This window comes from Typopeltis vanoorti, chromosome 18 (genome assembly GCF_054136105.1).
Source record: "Typopeltis vanoorti isolate ZY-2024b chromosome 18, IOZ_Tvanoo_1.0, whole genome shotgun sequence".
NCBI classification, from domain to species: Eukaryota; Metazoa; Arthropoda; class Arachnida; order Uropygi; family Thelyphonidae; genus Typopeltis; species Typopeltis vanoorti.
Window position 1 is genome coordinate 98,049,257 of NC_143566.1, and position 19,602 is coordinate 98,068,858.

At 37.2% G+C, this 19,602-nt stretch overlaps 1 protein-coding gene across 4 annotated transcripts in view; it reads right to left on the reverse strand.

Moving 5' to 3' along the window:
* The window catches only part of Su(dx) (WW domain containing E3 ubiquitin protein ligase suppressor of deltex), a 436,167-nt gene that overhangs the window by 249,137 nt on the left and 167,428 nt on the right, over window positions 1-19,602 (reverse strand). For all 4 annotated transcript variants that reach the window (XM_090407874.1, XM_090407872.1, XM_090407873.1 and 1 more), the window contains one exon: window positions 5,562-5,727. In XM_090407874.1, the coding sequence (XP_090264000.1) occupies window positions 5,562-5,727 (166 nt within the window). The remainder of the gene's footprint in view (window positions 1-5,561; window positions 5,728-19,602) is intronic.

Below are 19,602 nucleotides of genomic sequence, written 5' to 3' on the forward strand. Positions count from 1 at the left end.
TCTGATGTTAAGTTTTGGCAACCTTTGCAATATGCCCTCGAAACTTAAGCTCTCTGTCCACAATAACTCCCAAGTCCCAAGCCTCATCAACTGCTTGCAGTTCAGTTCCATTAATATAGTAAACAGCATGTGATCTCATCCTTCCAAAGTGCATTGCCTTACACTTGGCCACGTTAAACTGACAGCCATTTAGTTTAGCCCAAACCATCAGCCTATTTAAGTCAACCTACAAGATATCTACATCATCTGAATTAACTATCGCTCTTCCCAGTTTTGTATCATCAGCAAACAAGTGGCTATCTCCTTTCCAAGTATTCCCAATATCATTGATGTACAAATTAAAAATAGAGGACCAAGCACTGAGCCCTGAGGCACACCACTAGTCACCTGCCTTTTACTGGACTCCGCTCCACCATAAACCACTCTTTGATATCTATCCACTAGCCACCCTCTAATCCAAATCACTAGCCTCGGATCCATACTCATTTGCTCCAATTTATGCAACAGAGTTCCATGCAGAATCTTGTCAAATGCCTTTGCAAAGTCCAGCAGGATCACTGAAAAAGGATTTACTTTATCCAACTCCATCGTTACATCATTATAGAAAGTGAGCAAATTGCTAAGGCAAGATCTATCCTTCACAAAACCATGTTGCCCCTTATAAAGTATCATACTGCTGTCACCCAGTCCTGAATTCTAATTTTTATCAATTTCTCAAGAACCTTAACCACCACTCCCGAAATGGATAAGATAATTGCTACCACTTCCAGAGCAGTATGGTGGAAATGAATGCCCACTAGAATAGCCACTTCTCAATGAGTAGGATCATCTCCAGTTCTGTCCTTGTGTACAACAATGAAATTCTTTAAGGTAGGGTCGGGTCCTCACTGGATCTTAAATATGTTTCCTGCAGACAGAAACAAAAAGATTTGTGTTTCTGCAGTAAAACCTTGATATTATCAATATTCTGGCAAAACTCACTACAATTCCATTGTAAAAATTTTCCTGTTGTATAGGCTTCATAGACTTGTCTGATTGGAATTTGAGGATTTACCCTTGTTGGGTTTATATTTATCATTGGATTTTGGAAAGTATCGATGACCATTGTCCATACCCAATACATCACTGGATGTGTCAAGATCAGTGAGTAAGTCCAAGTTACTTTCAGCAAATATCAAAGTATCCATTTTTTCTGTGGAGTGTCTGGTGGTTTATCTTTAAGCGATATCCTTGTCATAATTTTTTTTGACAAGTAGGTTTTCATCAAATGGGACCATTTTCGGAGTTGTCTCTGGAGTGAGACTATAGATATGCATTTGATGCACTCATGATTGTAAAGTTCAGGTATGGAAAAATTATCAAATGGTGGAATAAGCATACATGTTTGAGATGCTGTTGACATTTCTTTACTGCCACCTTCTCAGCATAAGATCTCAGAAGAGGTGTAGTGCTGGCTAACTTCCTTTTTGCATCCTGATATAATAAGTTTTATTCTGTTTTCATTTTTTGAATTTCATCATTCCATGTCTGGCATGCATAGGAGTAAGCTTTGTGATCTCAATGACAGTTGACACATTTAGCTTTCTTTCTAGAGCAAGATTTGTTATTATGCTCTTCATAACCACATTGGTGGTAAAGCCATGACGAGACAGTTTGGGCATGTTCATATTTCTGACATTTAAAGCATCTTAGTGGATTAGGGATGTAAATTCTAACAGGACAGTAGAGATATCCTGCTTTTACAGATATTGGAGGCTTAGGTATATCAAAAGTAAGGATGATGTTCCTCGTTGAAACCAGGTGATCATCCCTATATATCAGGATGCGCTTCACATCTGTTGCTTCCTGATCTTTAAACTATGAACATTGAGTGTTTTATGAGATGTCAGTGAAATTGGTATTCGACCCATTAATGTTGCTCTCTGCAGTTTCTCAGAATGTTGCTGACATGATGTTTCAACAAGGATATCACCAGAACATAATTTCTCGACAGTTTTGGGAAATCCTGCCAGTCTTATAGTGTTTCTTGCCAAAGCAGTGAAAGACCATAAGGATCCCCCCCCCCTCTTTTCTGGATGTCCATGGGTCGTGCTGCATGGCAAATACAGTGGCAGGACATTGGATCCTAGTGATGGTGGTCTGGAAAAAAGGATAGTAAAAAATATTCAAGAGAAGTAGAGTGAGAAAGAAAAGCAAAACAAAGAGAAAGAATGAAAAGGTCAGTACCATCACTGGGAAGTCTTCCTTCACCATAGGTGCCCCACAGGGAAGGGCCAAATCTAAGTCAACTGATGTGAAGTCATTAGCCTCTATATACAAATAGCCTAGTCATGAAGATACTTTACACATGCATACTTTATTTGCTTACACTTGGATAAAGGATTAATCAAGAATATAATTCTTGGCATGTTTAATTTAAATTATAACCAACTGAAAAAACTTTCTACATATAAGTTTTTTAGATATGTGATAACACTTGTGAAATGTTATAAACTACAGCAGCACATCAGTACTGTGAACCCTACTCCTGAGACCAAATACAGTACTTTCTATATAGTTCAAGCCTCTAAGCAGAACAATGATCTCACAGCAGGCAATTATCATTATCTGAGACCTAAAGGCATTTACCAAAATCCATGTCACAGTGAGATTCAAAGCTGCGACCTATTTATGTTGGATTGTAGAAACACTATACACTCAGTCAAAAAAGCCAGCAAATATATTTTGAGTATATATTGCAGCATATATCCAACAAAATTCTAAAATCTTCTGGTGAGGTTCAATGCCATATGGAAGAGTATTTACAACTCATGACTGTTAACTTCAATATTCATACATGTCTAATTGCTCAGCTAGACAAATTAATTGCATGTTTAAGTTAAGAACAGAACTACAATTGAAAAATTAACAATGTTTTTTCAGTGGCATCATTCATTTTTTGATATTTGCTTTTGGTGTTTTTTTGCCTTTCACTTTCTGGAAAAATTTTTGGCAAAAATATATGAGCTGTTATCTATAAAGTGTACTATGTTTGGAAAACCAGTCATTTAGTAGTTAACTACATAACAAATTGTTAGCTTTGATTATTGATCTGATAATCAATTATTTATGTGTTCTACTTGATTACAGTCAACTTTCACTATAGTGACTTTTCTTAAGATCAATTAATGTTATGTGGCTTGGATAAAAATTTATGCTGTGTGTGTGTTCAGTTTAATGAGAATTGCAGAGCTTTTGTAGCTTAGCTGGTAGAGACAAAGCCCTTTTGCTTAGACTCACATTCGAATCCTGTTCAGAGCTTTTCAAGGTCAGTTAGTAGGTCTCATACAAAGGTAGCAGAGTTTTTACCTGCAGAAACTTGAATTTTTCTTCTGGCAACCAAGCAAACTAGCCAGTAGAATACATGAAATTTACAGGCAAAAATACATTACTACCAATAGTAATATACTAATTTCATAAGATGGTGCTGAGTGACCAAGGATGTCCTGTGCATCCTGGCACTGTTATATCATCATATGATAAGTAAATAAATGAGAATTGCCTGTTTAACATGATTATATCCACTTGTGACGTACACAAAAATGATTTGTTTCATCAGTAAGCAGTTATGCTATAAGATAGAATTTTATACTAGAAGATGCTAATTTAATGACTTTTTTGGAAGTCCCTCTGTATTTATTTTGAAGTAATTTTTTTGAGATTGTTGTTATGCACGATAACAACAATCTCTCCCTCTTGAACATGGAAGCAACTTGTTCAGCAAATTCTACACGTCTACTTGAACATTCACTGCTATTGACTTAACTGTCTGCTCATCCTACTTCCCACTATTCACAAGTAGGAAACTGAATACAACTTATAATGAGGGTGGCCATTTTCCCATGATAACATTCACTGCTATTGACTTAACTGTCTGCTCATCCTACTTCCCACTATTCACAAGTAGGAAACTGAATACAACTTATAATGAGGGTGGCCATTTTCCCATGATAACGACCTTTTTACATGGGCAATTATGTACTACAACAGATATAGCAATGGAAAAATGAGCAAGTTGACTGGCCCACCTTCTCTACTTTAGGATTTCAAATTAAATGGTATCAGATACAGTCCAGTACCATTTTTATCATCTTAAAAACTAGTTCAGGGAAAAAATAAATAATATTTAATTAATTTTTTGTGTAAAAAGAATGACTACTAAGCAAGTTGTCATTCCCTATTAAGGTTTCCACATATTTAAACCTTTGCCAAACATTTTCCAATGAAAAGCATTCTAATTATCAATTAAAATTGTCTGAAAATAGAAAATTGACAATAACTAATATGTTATTGTCGTGAATGTCACGTTATGCATGAAAGAGAGAGAATGACTGACTGAAGTGACAGGTATATATTATTTTCAGTACTGAATGAGCTAGTGATCAGATCAACTAGCCACTCCACTTCAGAGATCAAACATGAATGTTTCATGCTGCCACTTCAAGTCCCCAGTGAGTACAGTGGCAGTGATGATGTTTCACTGAAAGATGAAAATCATCCAATTGCTACAAAAACTTATCAAATATATTTGAAAAAAATATATCAAGAACTATCAAATATATTAAAATGAGTGAAAATTCTGGCTTGTTGAGAGAAATTCCAGTACATATAATCATTATCTTCATGAATGGAAGAACAATAGCTAAGTTTGCTAACTGCATTATTTTCAGGTTAAGGCATGATCTAAAACAACTTCTTAAATGTCTACATACATGACTATCTCAAGGCAAAACATTTTACTTTGCAACTAAAAAGCTGTCAGTTATTGCAAGGTAAAACATTTTGTGACCAATTAATTAGTTTACTTCTGTATGATGAGCAACTTACAAGAGTAACTCAAATGCAGAAACATGTTTTATGTGTTTCTCTATTGGAATGCTATTTTATCAAGGTTTAAAATTTTACAAACAATCTAAGCAGAGTTTAATGGTAATTAACCATATTATAATGGTTGATTACACTAAAACCTAAAATGCAAGTTTTCAATTTAATAATATTCTTCATAAATGAAGTAAAATTATAAGAGTCTAGCCCTTAATATTTAATGTTCATGCCTAGGTGCATATTTGGCAGTGAGACAAGATGTTTTCTTATACTTCCATTTGGCATATCAGTGGTGATGGGGGGGGGGGGGGGGGGATAAGGACTGTGTCTGTTTCAAGATATATTATTAAGAACCAGTAATTAAGAATCCTGTATTGCTCAATTTGTGAAATGCTGATATTCTTGATGCACTTGAAGAGCTTAAAACATTGCAATAACCCAGTCTGGAAATACTACAAAATATTTGAAGTGGGTTAAAATATTCAGATTGTTACACTTTTACCAATTAATGGACTGTAAACTAAAATGAAATTAAGAATATTAGTAACTACCAATGAAAACTTCAGTTTGAAAAAAAAAAAAGAAGAAGAAAGAAAGAAAAATCTTTTCTCTTCTCACTGATGTGGTATCTATATGGTGCAAAGAGAATAAGTTTGAAAAAAAATTACTTAAGCAACAAAAAAGTAATAATTCCTTACATGATAAAGAAATCTTTGTTGGCACTGCTGCATAACTTGGGCTTGATGAGACTGCCATTGTTGGTAATTCCGAACACTTTCTGCTGTAGGCCGTTGCCAAGTGGTAGTACGGGTGTTGTGGTCAACATAATACACTCGCCCTCTATTGTCTCTTCTCATCTCCCAGCTGTTGATATTTCAAATAGTTAAATATAAATATGATAATTATATTAATGCAAATATATATTACTACAACATAAAAAAAAAAAAGTTCTAACTCATTCTAAACATCAAATAAATATTATCATATATGACTACATGCATTTATTTTAATGAGTTAGAACTAACCAAATTAGTTCATAATGTAGATTGGGTTTTTTTTGGTAGTTAAAATTAAAATACATACCAATAATAAGATAACAAGTAACCAATACCAAGAGGGAAAAAAAATTTTTTTGAACTCACTAATATTTCACTGGTTTTCTGCCTGTCACAGCAATGATAGCTGTGACTGGCACGCAACACAAAACCAAGTAATTGTAGAAACAATTCAAATTGTAACTGACACCCATTGTCCTTACATGGCACCCGCTATGGTCAGATAACTACAAAATTAATATAGAGAAGTCCAGCTATTAGGTGTTAAAATAGCTTAATATGATAGTTTCCAAGATCTTTGGTAAATTAATGCAATCATACTTGTTTAGAATGAGAGAATGCTTCATAGCTGATGCTGATTCTAAGAATAGCCTCTCAGACCTATAACAACTTTTATGTAACATAAATGTTTTTTTCCATCTGATCCTATGTGAATGAGTATCCAGAGCATGGTCTGCCAATCTCAACTTGCAATAAAGATGATCTTGAATGTAATTTTTACATTCTTCAAGGTGGATGTTAACTGACTAGTCTATCCAAAGTAGGCTAAACTGCAGGCATAAGTAACTTTATACACTCCCAGATGTTCAATAGGATTTAGTCAATCTTTAGGAGAACATATGAAAGTAGCTAGCTGAATGAAAAATTTGAAAATAGTATGGATATCACATGTGCAGAGAACTTTGGCTATTTTTTCCGATGCACCCTTAACATACAGGATGGGAACGGGTATGTTGGAATTCAGTGTATTGGATGTAAAAGGAATTGGGGGGAGGGGGATGTAATATTTTATCTATTTTATATAGGTTGTAGCCATATAAAATATGCACATATCTGAACCGATTTGAAACAGGGTGAGGAAATTATAGATGCTAATTCTGATGAACAGATGAACAGCTGCCATAGAACTATTAAGTACAGAAGATGCAGGCTGCAGATACTGAATGTCTGAGCAAAAGCGAGTGGAGTGTATTAGCGATAGAGGGATCATCAATCAATCAAACTGCTCTTTTCTGTATAGAATCCAATATTTTCAGAGCGCTCTTAGGGGCACCACCTCATATATAAGAGCAGTATTCAATGGTTGGGCAGATTTGACTGAGACTTTTAAACTGTTAAGAGGTGGTTACAGGGTTGACACTGGGGAGTTCTTTCGCTTGGTTGAACAGCGGGAAGGAGTGATGACAAGAGGCCATCCCTGGAAGTTACGAAAGGAAACTGTGAGCAAGAGGGTGAGGAGTGGTTTCTTTGTGTGGAGGGTGGTTGAACCGTGGAATGCATTGCCTGATGGAGTGGTGAGAGCGAGAACAGTCAATGAGTTTAAGGAGTGGAATGATAGACTTTGTGTTTCTTAGGAGGGATTTCCTCTCGATGAGTCTTGACAGACTTTATGTTCTTAGGAAGGATGAGTCTTTTGACTCCATGGAGGCCTGAATAATAATAATAATAATTTGTGAAAAATAATTGAATAACATTAAAAGCTGTATGGAGTTAAATGTCTTGAGCAAAAGTGAAAGTGTAATTTCATGGATGCAAAGAAGGCAATATTTGTGATAGGTTTGTGCCAAGAGAGATTTGAGGTTAGAGTTCCAAGAAGGTGAATCTCATCTTGAATAGAGATTTCAGTATTGTCAAGAGTAAGATTGGAAGAACAGGGTTCTTTTTTGTGGGAAATAATGTGGAGCTGTGTTCTGTGTTTTGCTAGCATTGAAGTTGATAATGTTATACAAACCATTGATGAATATTCCACAATCACAACATGTCACAAAATTCTGTAAAATGCAGTGTGAAACGTAGGTGCAATAATGTAACAGTAAACAGACTTATGGCAGCTGCCATTAATGTAACATAATATAAAGATACTGTGACAAGACATACAAAAATATAGTCAAGAAAAAAAAAGGAACTTATAAAGTAATCACATTCAAAATTGTAAATTTAGAACAAATACTCTAATAATTTATATCAAACGTACTTTTTTTTTTGTAGGCATAGGTTTCTATGGTTTAGCAGTTCATAATTCCGGTAATTGGACCACATGTTTATTAAGGTAAATAACAATAAAAAATAAAAAAACCGGACAAGTTTCATAAGTCATTCGACTTACATCTTCAGGGGTCAAAGGTAACTAAAAGTTTAAACACAAGAAATGAGAAATTACTCAAAATAGTTCATTCTATGCAGTTGTGGCCATTTCACTGTTCATTAAATTAAATATCCAAATGCAGATACAGTGCAATGCTAAGTTTGAACAATGCTGGATGCTGTCACGTTCACATTGTCTGAGACTTGGGTATATTTTTTTTTATCAATGGTGACCAACTTGATGTAGAATTAGGCCCTGGTTTTTGTTGCATTGCGTTGGAATTCTAAGCATGTTTGCAGCTTCTTTAAATTTTCTTATGTAACAATTTTTTTTCAATGTAAGACATGTTTGTTTTTTGCCAGAGTACATTATGGCCAGTGGAAGTTGTATGGTATGCTAGGCCTGATTTGGGTTCTCTTCTTTTTTGCACGTCTTTTTGGTGTTCGTTCATGCAAATTTCCCCTGATGTTCCCGTCTGGACTATGTAGCAGATGCCACAGGAACAATGCATTTTATAAACACCAGGTTTTTTTAAAGGATGATGTTGGGGTTTGGGGGGGGGATGTAGAAATCTTGAAATTTTTTCCAGAGGTAGAAAAGCAACTTTAATGTTATGTTTGTTTAGTAATTTGGCCATTTTGTCGGTTTCTTGATGTATGGAAGTGTGATTACGTTCTTGAAATCTTGCGTTTGTGAGATGTTTGTAGTCGGTGTGTGTGTTGAGGATTCTTTTTATTGTCTTAGGTTCATAACCATTTTTTTTTTTTTGAGGATCTGTGTTAAATATTGAAATTCTTCATTTCTCTGTTGTTCTGTGCTGGAAATATTATAAGCTCTGTCCCTCAAGGTTTTAATTAAACTTATTTTTTGCGAGGGATGGTGGTGTGAGGCCGCATTAAGAAATCTTCCTGTGTCGGTGGGTTTTCTATATATGGAGAAGGATAGTTTATTATATTTTTCATTGACTTCTATTAGGATATCAAGAAATGGAAGTTTTTTATGTTCTTCTTGTTCCAAAGTAAATTTTATGTTGTTGTGTATATTATTTAGGCAATCTTTGAAAGCAGTTAGTTCTTCTGTTGTTCCTGGCAATATGATAAAAATATTGTCTACATAGCTTAGCCAAATTTTCGGTTTTTTATGATAATTGTTTAAAGCATTATTTTCAAAATGTTCCATATATAGGTTAGCTAAAGCCGGGGAGAGCCCATAGCCAGTCCTTCTTTTTGTTCCCAAAATTTGTCTTAATACATCAATGAAGCAGTAAAGTATATAACAGAGTCCAGACAGCAGCAGCCTCCATCCCTAAAACATCATCTCAGTTTCCATTCTATCCAAAGCCTTGGTGGAATGCAAATGTCAGACAGCCAAAAAAGATCAACACAGAGCATGAGGCATATTTCATAGATACCCCACCACATCAAACTTAAGAGTCAAAAATAATCATGGATCCAATTTACTACATCAATTAATCAAATGACCAGTCCAAAAATTGTATGGGATAAAATCCAGAAAATGAAAGGCAGATATAGTACACATTGTTTGTCCACCTTAGATCACAATGGAAGTGTTATTGCTAATCCTAAAGCTATTGCAGACACTTTGGGAGAAACTTTTGCTAGAATCTCAGCAACAGCTTCATGTTCTCCTGAATTTTTAATACTGAAAGAGCAGAAAAGAGAAACAAAGGCTTAATTTTTCTACCAACATTCTTCAGCCATATAATCAGCCATCTGTTAAGGAGGAACTAAAAAGAGATCTTCTACAATCTCACCCTAGTGCAGTAGGGCCTGATGACATCCATTATGAAATGATAAAACATCTACCATCATCTTCTAAGGATCTTCTTCTGTTATTATACAATAGAATACTTGAAGAGGAAGAGTTTCCAAATTCTTGGCATAAGTCAATTGTCATTGCTATCCCAAAACCAGGAAAAGATCCAACACAAGATACTAGAGAAAATAGTTAATGCCAGACTTCTCTGGTATTTAGAAAGCAATAGTCTTCTCTCTAGTACACAGTGTGGTTTCCGTAGACATTATTCAACTTTAGACCATTTGGTTAGTTTAGAAACTTGTATAAGAGATGCATTTCTGAAGCGAAAACATCTAGTTTCAGTTTTCTTTGACATGGAAAAAGCTTATGACACAGCCTGGAGATATGGCATATTAAAAGACCTCTATAACCTAAGTCTCAAAGGACACCTCCCTGTATTTATTAAAAACTCTCTGTCCAGGTGAACTTTCTAAGTCAGAGTAAGAAGAACACTATCTCTAAGGGTGTTCCCCAAGGCTGTGTCTTAAGTGTGACCCTTCTGGCAATTAAAATTAACTCAATCACTGAACAGCTTCCTCTCAATGTAGACAATGCTCTATATGTTGATAACTTCACAATTTACTGTCACTCACATAACACAAGGGTAACTGAAAGACAACATCAGCAAGCAATTGATCATGTCTCTCTGTGGGCTCTTAATAATGGGATTAGGTTTTCAACAGAAAAAATTGTCTGTGTACACTTCTATCGAAAACGTACTCATCACCCAGATCCTGAATTATGAATGGGACATACTATTATTCCAGTAGCTACAGACACCAAGTTCTTGGGACTCATCTTTGACAGAAAACTTACATTTCTAGCACACATTTGTCAACTAACAGAAAAGTGCAAAAAAAACTTTGAACCACCTTCGAACTCTATCCTCAACCGAGCGGGGTGCTGATCAAGCTTCATTGCTCCATCTTTATCATGCACTTATACGTTCAAAGCTGGATTATGTGTCCAAGTATATGGTTCTGCAAGACAGAGTAACCTACGATGGTTGGATTCCATCCATCATCAGGGTATACGGATTGCTACTGCCTTTCGCACATCACCCACTCAAGGTCTTTATGTTGAAGCAAATGAACCAGCTCTATCACTTCGGTGGAAACAGTTATCCCTTAATTATGCCCTAAAAATAAAATCTCTCCGCATACTTTAACACGCATACCAAAAGATTGTATAGCAATTTGACGTGTGTGATATTGAGCTTCCCAATGCAGAAATAAAGAAACTGTGCAAGCTGTTAGTATAAATGTTGACAACAACATTAGCTACACTAAACATAATAGCATCCGTCCATTGCAGGTTTGCACACCATCCTGCAACCTCTCACTTTGTCAGATACAGAAATCTCATACTCCATCTACCTGCAATTGTTTAATGCACACAAAGTAGTAGCACACGCTGATTTCTTACCCATCTATACTGATGGTTCAAGAACTAATACCTCTGTTGGCTGTACTGCTGTGTTTACTGACATCATCATCATCATCATCATCAAATTCATGCCATGCACCCTCAAAGGGTGAACAGGATATGATAGTACTACATGAAAAAAATTACATCATTACTAACTTCCTATCTACAATTTTCCTCCAAATCAGTCTGTTACTTGTCAAGACTCCAACATTATCAGATCTTATATTTCTGTCTTCTAAGACACTTTTTACTGTCTCAACCAACCTATATCTTGGTCTGGGTCTTTTTCATGCCAGTCTGGCAGAGAACACTTGTTTTGCTGATCTTTCCCTTTCCCATTCTGTTTAAGTGACCATACCACCTCAGATTAGCTATGCTAACGCATTCCTGGATGCTGACAATGTCAAGTTCCTTCCTAATATCCTCGTTTTTAATATGATATTGCCATTGATGCCATTTGCTCATGCCTATAATCTTTCTCAGGACTCTCATATCTGCGGTCTCTAGTCTTTGGTCAAGTGTTTTACTTCTGACCCAGCTCTCATATCCATAAGTTAAAACTGGTTCGAACACTGTCTTGAATACAACTAATTTAGTGTTCCGACTAATTTCTCTCTTATTCCAAATGAATTTATTCAATTGACTTCCCACTACCAGCTTTGCAGATTCTGTTGTCTATTTCTATATTTAATTTACCATCTTCAGTAAAAATCATGCCTAAGTAGCTGAAATGTTTTACTTGTTCCACAGGTTCTCCATTCACAACACAGTTGACATTTTCAATGATTCTGCCTATTTTCGTTGTCTTTGTCTTTTTATTGCTGACCTTCATACCATATCTATTACAACAGTTATTCAATTTAGTCAGAGAGAGTCTTGCAGACTTGTAGCGGATTTATTTAGAAGTATAACATCATCTGCATAAAGCAAAGAGCTGACATTAACATCTCCAATTTTGATATCATGTTTAATACCACTTTCCTTCATAATGTGATCCATATAGATAATGAATAACAGAGGGTATAATGTAAATCCTTGTCTCACACCAGATTTAACATTAAACCATCTTCCTGTACTTCCTTCAATTCTAACTGCTGATTTACAACTCAAATAAAGACTAAGTATTGCTTGATATAATGCCCCATTGACACCATATAACTGTAGCGTATTGAATAGCTTCTCTCTTCGCACCTTGTCATAAGCCTTTTCCAAATCGACAAAACTTAAATACAGATCGTTGTTATATTCACATGCTTTCTCGACTATTTGTCGTAAAATGAAGATCTGATCCTGACAGCCTCTATTTGGCCTGAATCCAGCTTGTTCTTCACCAAGCTTTTCTTCCACAATTCTTCTCAACCGTTTCTCAAGTATATTTATATAGATTTTGCCAAGAACACTCAGTAGGGAAATACCTCTGTAATTCTCACATTCAGTGTTATTTCCCTTTTTATATATGGATACTATGAGAGCTCTACTCCAATCATTGGGAATTCATTCCTCTGTCCAGGTTTTCTGAACTATGCAGTGCAGCCACTGTAAGACTTTTATACCACCATACTTCAGCATTTCTGGTCGAATATCATCTACTCCTGCTGCCTTTCCACATTTCAAGCCTTTGATGGCTTTTTCTACTTCAAGTATGGATATGAATTCCTGACTGCATGCCTGGTTAGTGTTTTTTTACCACTGTGCTATCATCACTGATTGTTTCATTTAACAGCCTTTCAAAGTAATTATTCCAAACTTCAAGGATATATTTTTCTCCCGTTTTCATTTCACTTTTATCATCTCTAACTCCTTTTACAGCACTCTATCCTCCATTTCTAAGCTTCTTCAACAACCTCCAGAATATCTTACCACCTTCTTGATATTTATTTTCTAAGATCTTGCCAAAGTCCTCCCATGACTTTTGTTTAGCTAGTTTTACACAGTGTTTAGCATTCTTCCATTTGTCTCTGTATTCTCTAAGAGTACAAGCTGACTTATTTGACAGGAACTTTTGATATGCTTTCTTCTTTTCCTTCACTGCCTCTTTAACTTCCTCTGTCCACCAGGGAGTTCTGATTTTTTTATCCTTGCACACAACCTCACCACATGCCTCTCTGGCAGAATCAATCAATGTTTTCTTCAGAGTTTGCCATTGAATCTCCAAGGTTTGATTCCTGTTCTCAAACTCTTTCATTTTTTCTTCAATAATCTTTCTGTATTTTAGTCTACAGTTCACATCTCAGAGCAGCTCAACTTTTATTCGCTTTAAAACTTTCTTACATGTTATTCTTTTCAACATGAAATTCAGTTTTATCCTACTCAAGACTAAATAGTGATCACTTCCAATTTCAAATCCTCTGTACAGGTGTCCTGCACCAGGGAGAAAACATCACTATCAACAATAATAGTCTATGAGACTTTTGTTATTCCTTGCCTCTTCTCTCCATGTGAATTTGTGCACATTTTTATGTTGCAACATGGTGTTAGTAATAACAAGTCCATGTCCTGAGCAGAAATCCAGCAGATATTTGCCATTATTATTAGCTTTGCTCTTTTCTCCAAATTATTTTTGTATGTCTCACAATCATTTCCTACTCTGCTATTTAGATCCCCAACAAGGACCAACTTTTCCTTTTTCATTGTGTTAGTTGCTTTTTGTAAAGCCTCAAAAAATTCCTCCACTTCTACCTTAGTAGAACGTTCTGTGGGACCATAGGCACAAATAAGTCTCATTGTCCAGTTCCCCATTCTCATATTTGCCCACATTACTCTACTTGAGACTGACTGCCATTCAAGAAGATCAGCTTCGTATTTTGTGTTACGAATACTATGGCTACTCCTGTTTTCTAACATTATTATCACATTATTATCTGTTTCCTGACATTATTATCTTAAATCAGATCCCACCAGACTGTAGTAATTATACAGCAGAGTTACATGCCATTCAGCTTGCACTAGTGCATATAAAAGAAAACTGCTACCAAAAGTGTATAATTTACACAGACTCATTGAACTCTATACAGGCTATCTCCTCTTCTATGTATAATCCACATCCAGTACTTTATGAGGTGCTACACCTGTTTCACAAAATGAAACTCCTTAATTTTGATGTTCAGTTCTGCTGGATTCCCAGCCACATCAGAATTAAGGGAAATGAAGCTGCAGATGCAGCTGCTAAATCAGCTCATCGATACAAAATTAATAACGGAAAAAACTCACGTACAAAGATTATTTAATAGTATAATTTTCGCCTGTGTGTCACAGGCATCTTCAGTACATTAAGCTCAAATTAAACAATAACTGACAATTCCAAAAAAGCGCCACCTAAGTAGCTGGTGTAAGATAACTTACACCAAAAAGCACCACGTAAGTAGCTGGTGTAAGATAACTTATACCAAAAAAGCGCCACCTAAGTAGCTGGTGTAAGATAACTTACACCAGCTACTTAGGTGGCGCTTTTTGGAATTGTCAGTTATTGTTTAATTTGAGCTTAATGTACTGAAGATGCCTGTGACACACAGGCGAAAATTATACTATTAAATAATCTTTGTACGTGAGTTTTTTCCGTTATTAATTTTGTATCGATATGTCTACTCACGGTATACCTCTTTTAAAAATTAAATCAGCTCATACCTTCCCACATACTGTTTGACAGTTCCATATACAGACTACAGACAGCTTATAAGATCAAAGCTAATTGTTCAGTGGAAGTCAACATGGCAGGAAACATTGACAAACAAATTACATGACATTAAACCTGAAATTAAGCACTGGCATTCCAGTCAATACAAAGAGAAGGGATGAGGTTGTTCTTGCTAGGCTCCACATAGGTCACAGTCACCTTACACATTCTTATTTACTAAGAGCTGATGACCCTCCCATATGTGAAAAATGCATCTCACTATTTATCATATTCTAGTAGAGTGTCAACAATTTACACAATAGAAAAATGAAATTTTCACCTATCTAACCAAGCCATATACATTCAGGGAAATGCTACCAGACTCAGGCAGATTCTTTGATTCTTTTAGAAAGAATCAATTTGTACAAACACATTTGACTGCAAATTTGTTTATACATGGTGATTCAGAACTCTTGGGCCAAACTTTAAGGGGTGATAGAACACACCTAAACAAGCACTTTTCTTCATACAATGCATGGTCCGAACTCGAGCGGTGAAGCACTAGGGGTTAGCAACTACTGCATCAGGAAATGAAGAAACACAAGAATGACAGAGGAGATTTGAAACAATTGCAGAAATCGCAGAACATAAATTAAAGAATTTTATTGAACAAATTACAGAAACTGCTCAAAAGAGCGACCACCAACATTAATGCAGGCTTCACACCTTCGATGTAGTGATTGGCGTACATTGGCGAAAACACCAGGCATTTCTAATACAGCGGCAGCGGCAATAGAAATCCTGGCAATGACGTCCTCATTGGAATCGATGGGGCTATCGTAGATCAGGCTTTTCATATGGCCCCATAAGAAAAAGTCCAGACATGAGAGATCACGCGATCGTGGTGGCCAAGCGATGGGACCACCCAGACCAATCCATCGTCCTGGAAATGTTGCATCCAAGGCATTCCGCAATCCACACTGAAATTGGGTGGCACTCCATTGTGTTGGAACCACATACGTGTCTGAATGTTTGCTGGAACAGGGTTCAGTAATTCTGGCAAGACCTCTTGTAAAAATACGAGGTACGTTCACCCATTCAGTTGTGCTGGTAGAAGGTATGGGCCAATCAATCAAATGGTCATGTAGGATTCCAGCCCAAACATTTATGGAGAAACACCACCGAAATGTGGAAGTGTGGTGGCATGCAGATTTCTGCTCGCCCACACATGACAATTGTGGGTAAAAATGCCCTCACATGTAAAAAGGTGCATTCGTCAGTGAATAAGACATGTGCATCAAAGTCCGGCTGCACTACAGTCTGCTGCAGGAACCACTGTGCAAAATCCACACGAGGCCAGTAATCTGCAGGTGTCAAGGCGTGCATCCTCTGTGCATGGTAGGGGGTGTAATCATTCGTCTCGAAGGACTCGCCACACCGTCGACTGGGGCACACATACGGATGGGAAATTGCTTGCATGCTACATTCAGGACGATCTGCAACCCTATGTAGAATTTCCTCTGTAACACGTGGCATTCTAACACTCCTTGCATGCTGCTGACAAAGGAGCCCATTTCGCACAGATAACGTGCAATCGCTGAAAGGTTTTACAATCAGGCCCGCGTCTGGTCAGAAAACGCTCTCGATGCAGTCTTTGGGCTTCCCTCGCATTCCCATCCACAGCTCCATAAATGAAATGCATGTCAGCCTTCTCCTGATTTGTGAAAGGATCCATCCTTTTTGCACTCCACGGTAGAAATAATGATGACTGCAAAAACCAGCGCTTCACCGCTTGAGTTTGGACCATCCATTGTATGACGAAAAGTACTTGTTTAGGTGTGTTCTATCACCCCTTAAAGTTTGGCCCAAGAGTTCTGAATCACCCTGTATGTAAATACTGTATTGCTTAACTTAACTTTTATACATACATATCATTCATTAAGTTTAAATTTTGACCAAGTATGTATTACTGTAGGGCTTGATCTTGTATATTTGTGTCACCCTGTTGTAATTTTGTTAATATGTAAATACCACAATGCTAAACTTAATTTTTATGCACATATACTGTATAATAATTCCTTTCCGACTCTTTATGTATTAGTGTAACAACATTTGTTGTAATCTTACTATATGTAGATACTGCTTTCCTTGACTTGTTTTGTATATGCATATGTTAACCTGTACTGTTATCTATTTATGTACTGCTGAAACTTCTACAATATTTTTGTTTATACACTCATGAGCAGTTGAATTAGAGATACCTACCTAGTAGCAGGTAGCACCCCTTTTGCCTTGATGACTAAGGCGATGCAGCATGGCATGGACTCCACAAAGCACCGGAAGTGTTGGGGAAGCCAAACTGATCCATGACCGCTGCATGGAAGCCCACAATGCACGGAGATTGGTCGGAGCAGGGTCCAGGGCACGTATATCTCACTGGACAATATCCCAGATGTGTTCAATAGAATTGAGGTCAGGGGACTTCGGGGCCAGCCAAGCATCCTCATGTCCATGGAGTGTTCATTCACCCACTCAGCCATAATTCGGGAGCAGTGGGATGGTGCATTGTCTTGCTGTAGGTACAGGTTTCCTGCAGGGTGCTATAGGCGCAGAAATGGATGCACATGATCTGACAGCAGGTCCTTGTATCGTTCGCCGGTGAGGAACAATGGTAGATGTACCAGGGGACCCATTTCATCCAGATGTAAACAGTCCCCATACGAGGATACCACCACCACTGGCCTGAACTGTATCCTGCTGGGACCATCGCTTCATGTGCTTGGCAACACACTCGTACCCTGCCATCGGCATGTACCTTGACCTACCAGTCCAGGCGACCTTTTTCCATGCGTCGAGGGTCCAATGGCAGTGTTCCTGCACCCATGCTAATCGTTGTGCCTTGTGATGTGCAGTGAGCAGAGATACCCTAGTTGGGTGGTGGCTTCTGTACTCCATAGCAAGGAGATGGATCTGGATGGTGTGGCAACTCACACGTCATTGTTGTCCAGCATTGAATTGGAGAGTGATCTGCGGCACTGTGACCCATCTATCCACCGTTACCATCCAAGCTAGACGACGGCGTCCGATGTCATTGACACGTTGTACACCACGGCAGTTTTCCCTAGCGGCTGTAATTTTATCCTATTTCATGTACTCACAGTACACTCTTGATACAGTGGCCCGTGAAAAGTCCAGTGCCTGCACGACTTCGGAGATGGAGTGCCCCATACATCTGGCCACGATCGAATTTGCCGAGATCTCGAGTCTTCCCCATTCTGTGCTCGAATATTACTCAGATGGTCAGTACAAGGTCTGACGACATCCTCATCACGCGCCACTATTCCATTCACCGGGGCGACTACAGCACCATTTCACTAACATGGCAGGTATCTCCAATTCAACTGCTCATGAGTGTATGCAGATACTGCATTGTTTAACTTAAATTTTGTATATGCATTTTATTTACTAGTTTATTTTTTGTCTAATCATGTATTGCTGTAGGACAACTTGTCGATTTGTGTGCCTTCTAGTATTTCTGTTTATATGTATTGCTAAATTTAATTTTCATCCATGCATATTGTATAATAATTGATTTTTGCCTATTTTTCTGCTGCTGTAAAAGCACCTGTTATGATTTTAATATATGTAGATACTGCATTCCTTGGCTTGGTGTTACGTATTTTTGTGTATTAACTTATATTGTTAATTATTTTTGTACCACCGTAATAACTTCTGACCTTGAGTGTTACTGTGACCACTGCAACAGTTCTGTTTATCTGTAGATGCTGCTTTGTGGAACTAGATTTTTGTACAGACATATTGTTTACAATTTTCTGTAACTACTTAGTTGTAACCTTTGGCATGGCACAGTATGACCTGTGTTGTCTTTGTGCCAAATAAAGTATACACCAACCAAGCCATGAACAGAACATGTCAAAGGAAAATCTTTAGCTTTAATTGTACTGATGTTAATAACTGTAATTTAATCCTCCTTAATATAATATTATTATTATTATTACCACCCCAAGACCTCATGGAGTCAAAGACTCATCTGAGAGGTCCTTTCATCACACACACAGTACATCATACCGTGTTTTAAACATATTCAAACTCTTTGCAGACACCACATTCTCGGCAAGGCATTCCTATCATTCACAACTCTGCACGAAAAAACCTGCCTCTCACTCCACTACTCACACCCTCTTTATACAGTTTCCAGGGATGACCTCTGGTTCTCCCATGATCTCCCACTATTCTCTGTAAAACTTCTCCAACATTGATCCTATAACAACCCCTTACCAACTTGTAGGTCTCTATCATATCTCCCCTCTTCCTCCTTTCCACCAGACTCTGCAAATTACATCTTCTCAATCATGTAGCCAGCAAAAGAAAGAATAATTATGGAAGGATGACATTGGTTGGAGAAAATGGTATTAAGACAGCTGATGCAGAATGTGTGGTGGAGATACTTAATGAGCAGTTCATAAAGATCTTTCCATCTTGTGAATGCGACTTCATGGAGGGATTGAGAGCAGTTGATGATGCAGAGGAGAGACTGACTCTAGGTGAGCAAGAGGTGTATAGGAAGTTGAGTAAACTAGATGTTAATAAGGCTGTGGGAACTTGATAATATATCACTACGTATTCATATACACCATATATACATCATATACGTGGTGTATATATTTCATATACACCACGTATGTGAAAGAATGTGCCAGGGAGTTGACATCTGCCTT